Source organism: Schistocerca cancellata, chromosome 1 (assembly GCF_023864275.1).
Source record: "Schistocerca cancellata isolate TAMUIC-IGC-003103 chromosome 1, iqSchCanc2.1, whole genome shotgun sequence".
Classification (NCBI taxonomy): domain Eukaryota; kingdom Metazoa; phylum Arthropoda; class Insecta; order Orthoptera; family Acrididae; genus Schistocerca; species Schistocerca cancellata.
Genome location: NC_064626.1, coordinates 771,759,336 through 771,777,560, shown reverse-complemented (window position 1 = coordinate 771,777,560; position 18,225 = coordinate 771,759,336). Strand labels below are relative to the sequence as shown.

General features: G+C 37.7%; 1 protein-coding gene across 3 annotated transcripts in view; it reads left to right on the top strand.

The window, feature by feature from the left end:
* The window catches only part of LOC126187067 (uncharacterized), a 255,499-nt gene that overhangs the window by 228,202 nt on the left and 9,072 nt on the right, over positions 1-18,225 (top strand). For all 3 annotated transcript variants that reach the window (XM_049928264.1, XM_049928266.1, XM_049928265.1), the window contains 3 exons: positions 5,391-5,570; positions 9,488-9,670; positions 11,421-11,750. In XM_049928264.1, coding sequence (XP_049784221.1) covers positions 5,391-5,570; positions 9,488-9,670; positions 11,421-11,750 — 693 coding nt within the window. The remainder of the gene's footprint in view (positions 1-5,390; positions 5,571-9,487; positions 9,671-11,420; positions 11,751-18,225) is intronic.

Genomic DNA, 18,225 nt, shown 5'->3' with positions numbered 1-18,225 from the left:
GGGGGCCCATCTGTACTGCGCTGCATGGTGTCATGGCTGCAAAGGTGGACCTCACCATGGATGACAGGAGTGAAGTTGCAATTGAAAAAAATTTTTTTGAAGGTGCTGAGGAAGGCAGATTGAGAAAGCTGGTACCCTACTCTTCAGTCAGGCTTTCAAACAGGAGTGCATTTGCTTTTTTTGTGTTCTGATAAGAGGAATTTTCCACTAGTGTCTTTTCTGACAAAAAGTAATTTATACTTTGTGCTTGTAGCAGATGAGAAATATTAGTTATACAATAAAACTACACACATAAGTGCTCATTTATGCTAAAAAATTCAATAATTTGGTGGAACGAATTTTGTAACAGGTATTCTTTCCACTTGATCTTGAATTCTGGTGTTTTAAGAGAGTGAATTTTGATGTCTCTAGATAGAGCACTGAATATTTTCATGCCTAAGCAACTTACTCCTTTTGCACAAGGGTAAAGTTTGTCTGATTACTATGTAAGACTTGTTTCCTCCTTGTGGCCAAGACATGGAATACTGATTTTCAAAAGCGAGTGGTTTTTATTAACGTACAAGGGAGAAGATATACTGAGACATCATTGTAAAAACCTATAGTTTCCCAGGAACTGCAAGAATGCCTGGATGAACACTGCTCATAATGCATATACATATATCGACGGGAAGAGAAAAAGATTACTTGTAACTCAGAAATACTTAGAAGTCAGATATAGATACAGTATTACATACCATATTTTTCTGAAAAAGAAAAAAAAATACACACAATAGAACTACATTTGTAAACTTTACAAACAACAAAGACAGAGTAAGGCATTAAAAGAAAAAATATTATTTGGTCCTGCTTAAGACAAATTAGATAATGTATTGTAATTTGACACTTTGTGCCACACAAGCAACAAAGATACATTATTGAAGACAAAATGTTAAAACAAAAAATATTATTTTGAACTTGATCCTGCTTTAAAGAAATGAGATAATTTGGCTTGTTTCACTTTTCATGCATTGAAGTGTATGCATAACAGTTTGTAAACTTATTAATGAATTCATAGTTTTTCACTACAACTTCTTGCACTGATATAATGCCTGCACACATTGATTGCACTTAACATTTCACTCAGTTTAGGTCTTTCGAGCTTCAAGTCATCATCTCCATCTCCACCAATGTACTTGAAGCTGTTTCACCTTCTTGATCATCACTGTGTTGTCACACGTCAGCAATATCTCCTCATCTTGTAGTTCCATACACTTGGTGAGATTATCATCAAAGTGTACAAAACTGTCAAAGTCTGCACCCTCCAGTACAGCTAGCTCATTACCAGACATGACTTCACATCACCACTATCATCATCAGCAGCAGTAGCAGCAGCAGCAGGCTCTTCCAGCTTTATAGCAGCAGTTATTGATTGGGAAGGATGACACAAGCTGCCAGACAGCTGAAATAAATTCTACGGCTTATAATAAGTTAATGGAGAGATTTACATTTCCTGCGTCAGTCTGCACTATCAAAGTTTGAACCAGCATTTTCTTCTACAATGTGCTTTCAAATTTGCCAGAATGCCCAAATGAATTGGCTGTAGAACATTGGTACAGTTTGGAGGGAAACATTCCACTTGAAAATTTTCCAAAACTACTTGGGGTGAACGTGCTCACATCAGTTCATAAGAAGAAGGAGGTTCTTTTTTCTTTTTCATTCTAATGTCCAGTTTATTTAACACAGTTCCATTAAAATCATTGTAATTCAAGAATTTTTATTGCATTAATATTTTGTAGGTCTCATCTTTACAGCTTTGAAACACATCAGATTTTAAGATTTTACCATCACACATGGGGAAAGTTCATCAGATCCGTTTGTATTCATGTCAAGAACTTTCCCCCATGCCCCAAGTCCCTATTTTCAGCTAATGTTTTACTTGGAGGCAGACTGTAGAATAGAGCAGTCTCAGCACAGTTGTAGATGTTTTGAGGTTGATAATCACTTAAGATACGTGGTAGAACGACATCAATCCAGTGCTGCACCATGACACCGTCCACAGCCTTAAATTTGCCAGAAATTGTTCTTCCTGTGATTCCATGGGGATCTTTAAATCCTTGTAACCATCCTCATCTACATCTACATCTATACTCCGCAAGCCATCTGACGGTGTGTGACGGAGGGTACCTTGAGTACCTCTATAGGTTCTCCCTTCTATTCCAGTCTCGTATTGTTTGTGGAAAGAAAGATTGTCGGTATGCCTCTGTGTGGGCTCTAATCTCTCCGATTTTATCCTCATGGTCTCTTTGCGAGATATAAGTAGGAGGAACAATATACTGCTTGACTCCACGGTGAAGATATGTTCTCGAAACTTCAACAAAAGCCCTTACCGAGCTACTGAGTGTGTCTCTTGCAGAGTCGTCCACTGGAGTCTATGTATTATCTCCGTAATGCTTTCGCAAGTACTAAATGATCTGTAATGAAGAGTCCTGCTCTTCATTGGATCTTCTCTATCTCTTCTATCAACCCTATCTGGTACGGATCCCACACCGGTGAGCAGTATTCAAGCAGTGGGAGAACAAGTGTACTGTAACCTACTTGAAATCAGCAGTGATGTCACACTTCTAATTAAATCGCTGCCTTTGCTTTCAACATGTCACCACTGATCAGTAGAGCTGCAGCACATTTTTGCTGCAACATGTCAAAAGGGCCTTTTCCAAATCCGCGTATCTCCCTTCTTGTTGACAGCCATGTTTAATTGATTTTGCACAAATTTTAAAAACTCATTCGAAATACTGTTTCTTTTGCAGATGACTGTACATAGTGTGGTATAGGCAACTCCTAAGTCTGAAGCAATTTCAGATTTATTTTGTGTGGATTAGTATCCACCTCTCATATGTTCTTTACTTTCTAATTCAGTGTGTAACTTTTCCTTTTTCTGTTCTTCCTGGCTGATTGAAAGTGACTGAATGACAGAACAACTGTCCAACAATAAATGTCTGCCAGAGACTTTTAATTTCTTGATTGTTACCATGAAAGAAATTCTCATGTTAAAAATGACAGTGCCAGGAGTGTCTTTTTTTCCATGCTGCACGCAGTGGTTAACTGTGGCTTTGTTCTTTGTCTCCATGGCACTGCCTGCTCACTTTTCTTGCATAATGAAGTGTTTTTTCCCAGATGTAGGGAATGGTAGGATCAATGTACACATGCAAGAACATCGCAGAGTCCATTTGCTGCATTTATTGTCCATTACATTTTATATTTATGTTGTCTTATTCTTTCTGTGTCACACTGAATTGTCCATAACGAGTATCTTTTTACATTCATACAGTGTCTCTTATAGCTAAATCAGTTGAGGACATCATTAAGTACACTGTTATCATAGGTATCCAAGTTTTTTCTCTCCTGTTTTATCTACCAGAGGAGAAGTATTATCTGCAAACAGGCTGAACTTGCTTACCATAGTGGTAGAGTGGGAAGTCATTTATAAATGTAAGAAACACAAGCACCCCAACACTAACCCATGTGGTGCTCCAATGTTGACTGTCATCATTCCATTACTGTGTCATCCTCTGTTTCCTGTCTGTTGGACAAGACTGCATCCATCTTTGTTTGTTTGTTTGTTTGTTTTTCAGAACATCATTACTCAACAATAGGGACAGAAAAAGTGTGATGGATGTAAGATTGCAAGTCCATAAAAAACATGTAAACAGCTTATTTTGTTAGGATGACTCATAAAGTGTTTGTAGAAAACATCTGAATGACTTCAGTGACTGAACAATACAACATAAAATGGTATTAAATAAGATTTAAGTAAGAAGTCATTCATCCAAAGCAAGATAATGTCTGTAAAAAGTAACAGATTTGCACACAAATAACAATTTTACATGAAAAACACTAATTTTGACTAATTATCTCAGAATATATATACTTGCACAAACATGTGAACATTTTTGGGATCCTGTGATAGGTAACATATATTGTAATGTTGTTGTTAGGAGGGAGCACCAAGCAGTGGACTCCACTTGCAGGGATTACCATACACAAATAATTCTCTTAAATGGCTATTGTTCATCCCCAAACAATGGAAAATCCATGATGGAATAATGACAATATAATGAAAAGGATGGATTGCTACTCACCACAGAATGGAGAAGTTGCGTCACAGATAGCCACAACAAAGAGACTGTCAAACATGTATGCTTTCAGCCAAAAAGGACTTCATCCAAATTGTTTTTCAGTTGTGCCTATATGTGACTCAGCGTCTTCACTATATGGAGAGTGGCAGTCTATTGTTCATCTTCTTGATTCTGTTTAACTCTTGTTTCATTTTAAGAACTGTGAGCTGTTTCACAAAATACTAATCATGATCAATTCAATGGCCATTTTATGTTGCAAGACAGCAAATGTAATGAAACTCTGAAAATCTGTTGCATCTTACATTGTTTATGGCAAACACATTTACAAAGAATTGGCACTATAGCCATTTGTTTTCAAACTATTTTTACCAACATGAATTTTAAAATAGAAAACAAGCATCATGGATCAGAATTGGAAATATAGTGTTAGCAATTACCACCTGTGTAGGACGCCACAACATATGCAATTTAATTGAATATATCAACTGTGGAAAACACTAGACACTATAAAATTGAAACTTTATCACTCAGAATACCTTTAAATTCATACAAAAATGACTCACTGTTTTAGAATAACAAACATGTGAACATTTTAGGGATCCTGTGATAGGTAACATACGTTGCAATGTTGTTGTTAAGAGGGAACACCAAGTAGTGGACTCCATTTGCAGGCATTTTTGTCACTTGTATATGTTTTGAACTAATAGTATCTTATTTACAATAATTAATTAATGTTCAAGGACCAATATTTCCCTCATTACCTTACAAGCTGGTTCTAACTGTGGTAACTGTTCTGGCAATTACTGCTGCCTTGATAAGGTAATAGAATGTAGGATTACTTTCAACCCTTGAAATATATCTTTCACAATGAATGTCTAAGATTGCAATACCAATCACGAGTAAAATAATTCTTAATACACGATGTAGCCATTTAAAAGCTCCTTGATGTGTCAAGCTGTGTATCTGAAAATAATTTTGTTATTTCATTTTATAGATGCACAGCATTGTTCACAATAATGGATATTTCTACTGAATTCCCATTCACACATCCAAAAAGCAAGAAAGGATTAAGCTGTAAAACAACAAAAGAGTGAAAGGAGTTGATCTGTTTCCTAGTAGGATAACCTCTTGCTACATTGCAGAACTAAAAGATTATATTCTTTAGAATATAGAATAGAGAACATACATTTGTTAAAATTCTATAAATGGTCTAACTCTGAACTATACTTATTCCAGCTACTTTGAAACCAGTTGCTGATATGTGTCTGTTTGCAGGTATTGAATGTGGCTTCCCAGCAGATATAGCCAACGGTCGTTATCAGCTGCTTAACAGAACTGTTACATATTTGAGTCAAGTTGAATATTCTTGTGATGATGGCCACGAAATGATTGGTCGAGCTTTGCTTACATGTGATGTTGATGAACGATGGAATGGACCTCCACCATTCTGCCAAGGTCAGTATTCACTGCATGTGTCATGACTTGAAATGCTGTAACATGAAACAGTATACATTGTTAGCCCAGATAGGAGTGAGAAAGTGTATAATTAAAGTGCCATTTCCCGAGGGAGTAGTCCTTGTAGAAAAACCGGACTAAACTGGTTAAGAAGAAGGTTTTTGTTTGAAGATGATCCATGGTCTAACATCCTGAAATAGTTCTGACAGGAGAAAAAAAAGATGCATGAAACTTTCATGCTCCGCCAAAGTTTTGGAGAAGACCTGCATGTAACATTTGTAGGATCAAGAAGATCTTTAATTTTTGATTGACTGTGCTTAAGCATAAATTTCTGGTTAAATTATGTACCCATTGGGTACTATCACATTTAGTAACAGAGGAGCAGAAAGTTGGGTAGATCAGTTGATTACATGTAATGCTTAAAAGATTCAGCAGAGGACACATTGAGGATTTCACATGAAAATTGATTATTAACTAGACATGGTTACAGCAGTACAAACTGAAAGGAAAATACTGCTCTTACACTTTTTTATGCTTTCCAGATGAGGTGCTGCCCATTAAGGTGAAATAGGTTTCTTGTTGTACTTCATGATGACCAGTCATTTTAACACAGTTCTTCTGGGTACCAAATATTCATTTGCTGATGACTGGTGGGTGACATACTGATTACCTTAGGTCTTTCTTCCTCGACTCTGAAGTGTACAGATTGAAAGAAGTCATCACATCCTGCATTACGACAAATTCAAGGGGTGATCAGAAACTAAGGTTACAATCCCATAATTCCTGGAGTTTCATCTGTTATGGAGAAATTAGTAGTGTGCTGTAATTCTGATTGAAGCACTTGGCAACTGTGTGGAGCTTCAGCCACCTGCCACCTACAGCACTAGTTGCAGTAAACACAAATGGCAACTCATTTGGAAAACTGGTCTCATGAAGAATTCTGCTCAGCTATTCAATTTCTATGGTCAAAACATGTAACAACTGCTGAAATTTACTGGCAGCTGGTAGAGGTTTATGTAGAGCTATAATGTCTTGTAAGCATGTTGTACAGTGGTGTCAAAAGTTTGTGGTTCCTAGAGAAAATGTCACCAACAAGGATCACAGTGGCTGACCCAGCCCAGCATCAACAGATTTGAACACAGCTTGTGTGAAGGAGCTGATTCAGGACAACAGGAGGATCTCATTATGGAATATGATGGTGAAATTGGGAATGTCATTCAGAAGCATTCATCACATTGTTCACAATATTCTGCAGCACCGGAAAGTTTGTTCCCTATGGGTTCCACAAAATCTGTCCAACCAACACAAGAGGCTGTAGCACCACACATCAATGTGTTTCATGACACTGCTCCAGAAGTGTAAACCAACATCTTGTGTATGTAGTTTAATAGACAGTAAATGAGCATAGGTGTTCATGCTGGCTATATTTGAAAAAAAATTGTGCCTAATTTTTTAATCAGGTCCCAGAAATAGATACAACTGAAAACAATGTCTCGGCTCTTGTTCAGCTAAGAACAGTTCACAGTGATTATTGAGTCTTAAATAATCATCCAAACTTCTTTTACAATGACCTGAATGGTACCCATGATGACAGTCTTTACTAGTCATGATGTAACAGAATGCCTTTATGCAGTACTTCTTTACAGGTGGTATGAGATAGGCATTGTAATGTGAGGACGTAATGGATGAATCACACTTCTATCAATGTTATAACCAACTGAAACATGCACTACAACCAATAGCTCAGAAACATTCCACCAGCTGTGCCAGAGTAGTTTATGGATTACCAAAGCTCCAGGGTCCACTAGAACCCCAATCATTTTCTGTACTGAAATTGTGGCTGAGTTAGCCTTTATTTCAACCATTATCTGCTGTAGATTTCCAAACAAAAGAACCATGCCCAGCAGTTGGAAGAAATTATAAATGACACCAGTCTACAAGGTAGATAGAACTAATCCCAGAACTATCACCCAATATCCTTGACACCCTTACTGTGAGCTCAAACAGAATAAAATATCTTGAGCCCCAGAGTGACCTCCACCATGCCAACCAGCATGGCTTCTGAAATTAGTGATCATGTGAAAATCAAATCACAATTTTCTCACATGACATACTGTAAGCCATGCACAAATACAGTCAAGTAGATGCAGTATTTTCCTTAGTTTCTAAAAACCATTTGATACAGTACCACACCTATGCTTATTATTAAAAATACAATCATATTGGACATAAAGTGAAATTTGTTGCTGGACTGAGGATTCCACGATAGGGAGACTGCAGCATGTTACCTTGGATAAAGAGCCAACAACACATATAGAAGTAAGTTCAGGTGTGCCCCAGAGAAGTGTGTTGGGACCCTTGCTGTTTATGTTGTATATTAATGACCTTGCACACAATATAATTAGTAACCCAGACTTTTCACAGATGATGCAATTGTCTGTAATTAAGAACTGTCTGAAAAAAGCTGCACAAATACTCAGTCAGATCTTAATAGGATTTCAAATTGGTACAAACACTTGTCAACTGATTTTAAATGTTTAGGACTGTAGAACTCAACAAAATGGGAAAAGATACTATATTATGACAACAGTATCAATGTATCACAATGGAATTGGCCAACTGTTGCAAACACCTGGGTGGAGGGATTTGAAATGGAATGATCAGACAGGCTCTCTCATGGAAAAGCAGTTAGATTCATTACAATGTCCACAGAGGCATTTAATAGACATTCTTCCCACATTCCACACATAAATGGAAGGGGAAGAAACCCCAATAACTAGTACAATGCGAAGTACCATCTGCCAAGGGTGTTGGTGTAATAGGAAACATGGTAGAAGAGAAGTAGTGTGAGAGTGGTATGAGAAATTTTACAACACAGCTTTTGTGAAGGCCTGACAGCATGTCAGTGCCTTGAGCAAATGTGCCTGTGTCTGGAGATATCCACATCACTTTACAATAGTACACATCATATCCATATCAAATTACCATATTAAGATGGTTCAGTGAATTCCAGAGGGATATCTTAAGTCTCACTTAGTCAGGTTCCTCTCAGAGTATGCTGATACAGTAGATCCAACTTTAGCAATCATATACAACCACTCACTCATAGAAAGATCCAAACCAGATTGGAAAGTTGCACAATTAACACTAATGCTGAAGAAAGGAAACAGGACTATCCGCTGAGTTACAGACCCATAACACTAATGTTGATTTGTAGTACGATTTTTGAACATATCCTATGTTTGAACATTATGAATTACCACGAAGGAAATGATCTATTGACAAACAGCCAACAAAGATTAGTTGGTTTGGGGGAGGGGACCAAACAGCAGGGTCATCTGTGCCTTCAGATTAGGGAAGGACGGGGAAGAAAATCGGATGTGCCCTTTCAAAGGAACCAGCCTGGCATTTGCCTGAAGCTGTTTAGGGAAATCATGGAAAATTGTTTTCTTCACAGCAAGACTTCTTTAATAATGAAAGTTTTTCAAGAATTACTGTTCTTTAGGAGAATATTTGATAACTTCACTAACATTTCATTTCTGGCAATAAAAACAACAGGACAAGGATATCCTGACATGTTGCTTATTGACAAGAAGTGTAAGATTATGACTTAAGAACATGTACATTTGCCATTTGTTTCCACTAAGATTTGCTGGAACTTGTCTGCTGTTTTCTCCTTTAAGTCTTTGTGAGTCCTCTAATGTGTGCTGTTATTAATGGAAGCAATATAAATAGATGAACTAAGAGGAAGAATATATGGTACCTGTATTTAGAAAGCATTACATGTATACTCTTCTAGAGCGCTATCACATATGGCTGCATTGTAAGTTATTGTGTAAGTTACTCACGATGTGTAACAAAACAAAGAAATATCATTAATGAGCTGTTATTTTGTTTTCTTTTTTTTTCCCCCACAGCTATTGAGTGTGAAGAACCACCTTCAATAGAAAATGGACACTACTCTCTCAGCAACAATGCTACCATTGTAGGGACAGTGGTAGAATATCGCTGCATGTCACAACATTTTAAACTTGTTGGACCCAAGCAGATTCAATGCATGTCCAATGGCCTATATGATCAACCACCTCCAGTATGCAAAGGTAAAGTCTGATTATATAATAAATCTTATTAAACTGATCAGGATGAGAAAAGACCACACTTTTACACATGTCAATTTATAAAAATGTCAGACAGCTACTAATATGTAACAAACATGAACAAAATCATTTAAGTTATATCCGAAATATCCCTGCCATGACTGCTGGTGAGCTTTGGGTATCACATCACACTGACAATTCCACTTTTGTGCACAATATTTCAGTGACTGGTCAATCAATGAGGTATCTATGAACACACTAAAAATCCCTATGTATTGCAAATACAACATTACACTATGTCACCTGCTGAGGCCTCTTTGTGCTCCATACACATAGTGAACACAATGAAACTCCAGTGTGTGGTACCATGGAAAGTATCTTCTACCATTCACAGTAATTTGAAGAGTAAAGGTGTAGATGGATTTACATTAATTCAATGGCTGGAGGTACCCCAGGCAGCAAATTTCGAGGTGACCACTCACACCACTTAGCAAAATAGTGCCAATTTAAGTGTTCTGCATCAAAATGGAATTGTTAACTCTACTAGCTATCCAAAAACACACAATCTAATAATGAGACTGCATTTTGGTCAGTAAGTAATAAAATAAAGTTGAGTCAGGCACCTGTCTGTCTGTACTTGAGTCTTGATGAAACTATGGGGAAAACTTGAATGAAACTTTGAAATGAGTGTGGAATTGTTGACAGACATGTTAATTAATAACTTCGAATCCCTACTCCCCATGAGTGTTAAAAATTTATAACGTATGGGTAAAGCAAAAGATTAGAAACACAGCAAAGGAAGAGTAAAACATACAGGTATTGGAGAGAAGGAAATTTGTTTCAAAATACAGGTCAAGAGAGGCACAAGGTGCAGAAGAGGGTTTTGAAGAAAAAATACACAGATGTACCAAGAATTCCACAATACTGCTAGTAACCAGCTGTTAGCAATTAATATGTCAAGGTGAGAGCTAACTGAAAAGAAATTACTAGGTGTAAATGAAAAACCAAGACAAATGTGTTTTTTGCTATTAATCATCTTCCTAGTTGATTGGTGACAATCTGAGGACTTCAGGCTACTATAATTTTGTGTTCAGCCACTGCCAGTCTTAGAGATTAAACAATGCTACGTACAGCAGCATTATTTTACCACTTGTCAAATGTTGTGTGTGATTTTACTAATCTATGTTTGGGGTATTAGTGCTAGAAAAATTAATGAAGCAGTTCCTGTTCCATTGGGGGTACTAATTTATAATTCCTTGGAGAAGAAATTGCTTCATTCACTTCTCACAAGTGCTACCTCCATCCCTCCCCACATTAGTGCTCAAGAAAACACTTACTGACCATGTAATACCTTGGAGAACTGGTGTTATTTCCTGTAGCATACTTAGTAATAACATATTACAATGATTAAGACATTCTGGCTGCTGCTCAAATGGGTTTCCTTGGTAAGCCCAAATTTTCATTTCCACCTGAGGAAGACATCTTTAGGAAGGGGAGAGTGTGTCTACCTCCCATGAAACTGTCCTACACAGATAGACACAAAATGTTGGGTTCATCAAGTAAATACAGATGACAGCAGCATAACAGGCTGGAAAATCTAAATTATTTGTTTGTTGCAACCTCCATAGGTTGCTTAGTTGAAAGATTTAATTTATTTTTATTTAAATATATTATTAAACATAGGTTTAGATGTATTAAGGGGAACTGCATTAATGACGTTTAGAATGCTTTTCTGACATGTATCACACTACAGAAGAAGTGAAGCCAACAAATGCAGTACCTCCAACAAGAGCAACAAAACCACCAGCAAGGACAAGAAATCCAGCAAATGTTGCTCCAACGGCTCGTCCAACTATTTATGGACCAACTGTTATCAGTCCTGTAAGCAGAACAACAGCAGCTGCTATATCTACTAGTGGCTATGAGGTTAACTTGGCCAACACTCCTCAGCCTGATGCTTCACGCCCACAGGACAATGAAGTTCCAGACAGTGTAAATATCAAGAGCAGCTTGCCAGATGCTGACATTGCCCATTCTGTAATTGAGGAGAAACGTGAAACAGTGGGAGCCAGACTTAACCTTGGTAAGTATGCTGTAAGTTTGTTATGGTGTATGGCCATGTTGAGATCCATCACAAAACATATATGAGAAATATATGAGCCATTTGTTAATGAAGCAAACAGGTTTTCTGAAAAAGTGTGTGTGTGTGTATACTGCTGACAAAGGTCTCAATGGCCGAAAGCTATAACTGTGTGAATCTTTTTGTTGTGCCTATCGCGACTCAGCACCTCCGCTATATGGTGAGTAGCAACTTTCCTTCTCTGGTACTGTTACATTCCATCCTGGATTTTCCATTGTTTGAAATACTCTTTATAATGATCTTCTGTTCACCAAATGGAACATTGTACAATTCAAAGCCTTATGCATGGAAGGATAAGGTGTTTCCCACCAGTAGGCATTTCCATGTCAGGAAATGAGGATGGTAGTAACTGCAAATGGACACTTTGGTGAAATGTGCCAAGAAACAGGGCCACAGGATCAATACAGATGCCACCCTCAATGGAGATGCCAGGAACTACAGTGGACAGTGGTTGGCTGCAAATGTGCCGTAGTTTAATCTGCACTTGAGAGGAATGGGGTGTGGGGTGTTCCCCAAAACTCCTGATTGTTTTGTTAAAAGCCAAGCCTTTCCTCAAAGTCTCTTGAATGCCATTAAATGTTTCATAGAGAGATCCCACTTGTCTCTTTGAAATGCCCTCTGATGCTCTTTGGTAGGTGCAGCTATCCTACAGACCATATGGCACCAGCATATGTCAGGAATAGTCTGAAGAATTTGGTATCGTTGCTTCCTCAGCATTTATAATCATGTCAATAGCACCTTGTGCACTCCTTCGGTATCCTTCCCTTGACTGCTTTCAAAAGTTGGTTTGGAGGCAAAAGCTTGACAGTTGGCTTTCCAAAGTGACCAGTGTGGTTCATGTTCCATTGGTCAGTGGGTCGAGAAGGAGAGTGATAGGAAATATGAAAGTGGTCACATAGAGGTCGCTGTGGATGAACCACTGGGTTAAGTGTGAGAAGCTCAGGATGCACACTATAATATCTATGACTGAGTATGTTTCTCAGGTCATACTGGCATGCGTTGCAGCTCTTGTATGAAGGAGGTGGGCTTCCAGTTTTGAAATTAGCTGCTCTGTTACTTGGTCCCTGCTCGAAGTGGATTGACAGTCTCACAGAAGATAGTGGGTATTGAAGTCCACCAGCAGGAGAAAAGGTGGAGGCAACTGTTCAGCTAGCTCTAACGACTCGTGATATGGTATAGATTTGTCTGGGAGTAGATAGATATTACATACGGTTATATGAACTGGCTGGCACACATGAACAGCCACAGCTTCTCCAACCCACTTTCAGTCAGCACTAAATTAGTGTCCCTTGATACCTCACAATGTATCCTAACAACTGATCCCTTCTTCTTGTCAGGTTGTGCCACAAATTTCTCTTCTCCCCAATTCTAGTGATCTACGCACCCAATCTTCAGCATTCTTCTGTAGCACATGTTTCAAAAGCTTCTATTCTCTTCTTGTCTAAACTGTTTATCATTCATGTTTCACTTCTATACATGGCTACATTCATACAAATACATTCAGAAAAAACTCACTGACACTAAAATCTATATGCAATATTACCAAATTTATCTTTTTCAGAAACACTTTTCTTGCCATTTCCAGTCTACATTTTATATCCTCTCTACTGTGACCATCATCAATTATTTTGCTGCTCACATATTACTTGAAGAGTCTCATTTCCTAATCTAATTCCCTCAGCATCATCTGATTTAATTCGACTATATTCCATTATCCTCATTTTGCTTTTGTTGATGTTCATCTTATATCCTCCTTTCAAGACACTGTCCATTCTGTTCAACTGCTCTTCCAAGTCCTTTGCTGTCTCTGACATAATGACAGTGTCATTGCCAAACATCAAACCTCAAAGTTTTTATTTCTTCTCCCTGGACTTTTATTCCTACTCCCAATTTTTCTTTTGTTTCCTTTACTGCTTGCTCAATATACAGATTGAATAGCATTGGGGGGATAGGCTACAACCTTGTTTCACTCCCTTCACAACCACTGCTTCCTTTCATGTCCCTGAACTCTTATAGCTGCCATCTGGTTTCTGTACAAACTGTAAACAGTTTTTCCACTTCCGTATTTTACCCCTGCCACCTTTAGAATTTGAAACAGAGTATTTCGATCAGCATTGTCAAAAGCCTTCTCTAAGTCTACAGAAGCTATAAATGTAGGTTTGCCTTTCCTTAACCTATCTTCTATGAGAATTCATATTATCAGTATTGCCTCGTGTGTACCTACATTTCTCCAGAATCCAAACTGATCTTTCCTGAGGTCAGCTTCTATCAGTTTTTGCATTCTTCTTTAAAGAGTTAGTGTTAGTATTTTGCAGCCGTGGCTTATTAAACTGATAGTTCAGTAATTTTCGCACCTGTCAGCACCTGTTTCTTTGGAATTGGAATTATTACATTCTCCTTGAAGTCTGATGGTATTTCACCTGTCTCATATATCTTGCACACAAGATGGAAGAGTTTTGTCATGGATGGATTTTCCAAGGCTATCAGTAGTTATGCCAAAATGTTGTCTGCTCCTGGGGCATAGTTTTGACTTAGGTCTTTCAGCACTCTGTCAAATTCTTCATGCAGCATCAAACCGCCCATCACATCTTCATCTAGATCCTCTTCCATTTCCATAATATTGCCCTCAAGTACATCTCCATTATATAGACCCTCTATGCATCCTTCCTCCTTTCTGCTTTCCCTTCTTTGCTTTGGATTGGTTTTCCATATGATCTCTTGATATTCATACAGATGATTCTCTTTTCTCCAAAGGTCTCTTTAATTTTCCTGTAGGCAGTATCTATCTTACCCCTAGTGATATATGCTTCTACATCTTTACATTTGTCCTCTAGCCATCCCTGCTTAGCCATTTTGCACTTCCTAACAATATTTTTGATGCATTTGTATTCCTTTTCGCTTCATTTATTGCATTTTTATATTTTCCCTTTCATCAATTAAATTCAATATCTCTTGTGTTACCCAAGCATTTCTACTAGCACTCTTCTTTTTACCTACATGATCCTCCGCTGCCTTCACTATTTCATCTCTCACATTACCCATTCTTCTTCTGCTGTATTCCTTTCACCTGTTCTTGTCAATCGTTCCCTAATGCTCCCTCTAAAATTCTCCACAACTTCTGGTTCTTTCAGTTTATCCAGGCCTCATCCCCTTGAATTCCTAATTTTCTGCAGTTTTTTCAATTTTAATCTACAGTTCATAACCAGTAAATTGTGGTCAGGATCCAGTTTTTCCATCTGTTTGTAGCATTAGGTCCCAATGGAAGATGACACCTCGAATCCTTTTGATTTCACTATGAGGAGAGATGGTAACTGTTATACCCCCAAGCTTTTCACAGGCTTCAAGTGCTTGTGATTAGTTAGCATCCAACATTTTGACCAAAAAAGATCCATATCTTCTCTCAACAAAAAACAGTGGCTTTGGCATGGGAAAAGGTTCTCCATCAGATCTGGTGCTTACCAAGAACTAGGCGAACTGCGAACCTCCCAGGCAGCCATGTTGGCATGGCCACCAGTATGGGTGAGTTTGATCTAATTCACTCCTGATCACCCATGCTGATGCCACTTACTCTGACAGGAGGCTCTCCTTATGGGTGCTAACCTGGCACAGCACAGACTACCTGTCATAGTATCTGTTTCCCAGACTCCTGATGGTCTGGATTATACAGGTGCCTGCTCCTCATCATACTTGAGATGGTTACAGCTCAGGCATCATCAGTGTGATCCCTATGTTGTCAGGTAGCTACAATCATGATGGTACACAATGACCTCCCCATGGAGGACCGGCTGCCGGGCTGGATTCTGGGTATAAACATAAATCCACTCTAACAGTGGGTGCAAAACATTACAGTGCATGCTGAATAGATTCTCCACCATGTAAGGTGCCCTTCCTCAAATGGCCCACACTTCTGGGAAATTTAGAAAGGAGCAGGACAAACTCTAAAAGATTAGTGGAAGTAATGAAGCCTAAAAGACTGAGGGAAAGATTGTGAAAGGAGCTAAAACTGACAGGTATTCTGATAATAGCCAAGTCCTCGATGTAAAAGCATCACTAAGTACAAAACTCCTTCTGCATCTTATGACAGGAAAGGAATAATCATGGGTCTATTCTAGCCCTGATACCATGGGGTGAGGGGGAGGGGAAGGGGGAGAGGCAAATTCTGGAAACATATTTTGTGCTCTACCTCTAAACATGGTTTTGGAACGACTCAACAGCTTCTTCAGGTGACGGAAAAGTCCATGCATTTTTTGTTTGACATAAAGCAACAAAAATAAATCATTTGGAGATAAATCACATGAATACGGACACTGGAACAAAACTTCAAGGTTTTTCACATCTGATAATCAATTGCTTGCTGTGCGACAGTTGGCATCGGTATTATGAAAGATAGATATGATCATTTTGGTTTTCTTCCCTATTTCCCTAATTACCTGTGGCAAACAAATTATTATATACCATTCAGCATTACTTGTTCTTTGATAATTTGTGGTAAGGACATGTTTCAAGCATGGGTATATAGTCTATACCAATGTCGCAACATTTCCAATGTAACCTTGGTTGGTTTCGGTTTATTTTGGAATACACCAAATAGTTGACTGCCGCTTGGTTTCCACCTCATACAACTACACGCAAATTTAGTCTCCTGCTACGACGTTTATACAGACATCACAAGTACTCAATCAAATTTTTTGAGCATTTTTTTGCGCCAATTGAGACAAGTCTGTTTTTGAGCTTCAGTCAAACTGCGTGCAATCCCTCAGGAACTGTTACTTTTGACAGCTAAAATTCATGCCAAATTGAATGTACTTCAGTCTTCAATTTTCCAGATGCCTCTATCTCACTGTAAGTCATATGTCGTTCATCTTTAATAATGCTGCGCACAACGCTGAATTTGGCTGACCTTCAGGGACTTCATTGCTGACAGTAACACAATTGCAAAAAATTCTGCAAACAAATTGCAAACAGTCTTTTCTGAATATGACTGATTATCAAAACTTTAACACACCAATTCAAAGCATTCTGAGTTGGGCCTCAACAAAAATTTTAATAGAATATTCAACAAAAACATTCACATGAAATTTCCATTTTTTTCACAACACTACTTATTTGAAAACTCACTGTAAATTAACTATTTGTCCAATTTATGATCTGCGATTTTTTTTAACAGTAACATATGACAAATTTTAAAACAATAGCAATAGGATATCTCAAGGGCTCCATATGGTGGTCATTTACAAAAACTGAAGGGCTACCCTCATTTTTTTTTCCAGTCAGCTTTTTTTTGTTTGATTTGATTGTTGAGAAGAAAAAAGGCTACAGATTTTGTCCCAGCACACATATATTGTGAAATCACACACTAGTTTTCTTTGCAATAATTACACAGATGTTATGAGGTTTCTTAAGGAATGTATTGTAGCATCACCAGGCAATATAGAATGTAAACTTCACAGACATGAATATGGAGGATTGTAAGTCTTCTGTAATAGTTCTGCAAAGTTTTAATTAACAAACAAATGCATACTTGTACTTGAATTTTTCACAGTTAAACTATAGCACTTTAGCAAATAATACTATACATAATCATTATGCACTGTATTTGAGAGGAGTAAGATTCAAATTTCCATGCCTCCATCCAGATTCAGAGCACTTCATTCAAAAGATATGAATCCTGGTTTGAGTACTATGGTCTGGCTTTTCGCATAATTCGGAAGTATCCACAACAATAATAGAAGACCATATGTAGTGAACAGTGATTTATTCATCAGTAACATAACTTATTAAACATCAAATTAGGGAAAAGGAGACACATCAAGAATTAGGAATACAATTCACTTGCATAAAATTATAAACAACAAGGTGAACAGCAGTCTAAAGTCAATATTCTTTCATGAGTATAAAGTCAGTTTTACACATTAATGCTAATTATCAATGATTTCTTGGTTAAATAATCAGACCATGCTTCTTGAACTCTTCCAGTGAGTAGAAACATTTCTGTAGCAAGGTCATACAGCTTCTTTTTCAGTAGTCTTAACTTCATGCTCATCTTTAGCCTAGTGAAGATTTTGATTCGTATACATTGGGAAGTCTGTTAGTTGAACAGAAAGCAGAAAATTATCTTTATTCTTTGTGTTATGCAAATGATCAAAATGAATTTCAATGAATAATTCTGGAATGCTGTATAAAAATAAATGCATAGGGAGGGGACTGGTAAAAGTTCCAGTTTTAAATAAAGGATAAAATGATTTTGTCACTTCAATAGTGTGACAACTTTTTTTACCTATTCCATATTTAGATGGATGGTAGTACGGATCAAAACTTGAAAACAATTACCTGTAAACACTGGCTCTAAAATGCGCATCTTAAGAACTACAAGCACTTGTTCAGCAGAAAAGATGTTTTTCTCAGTAGTGTAGGTGAA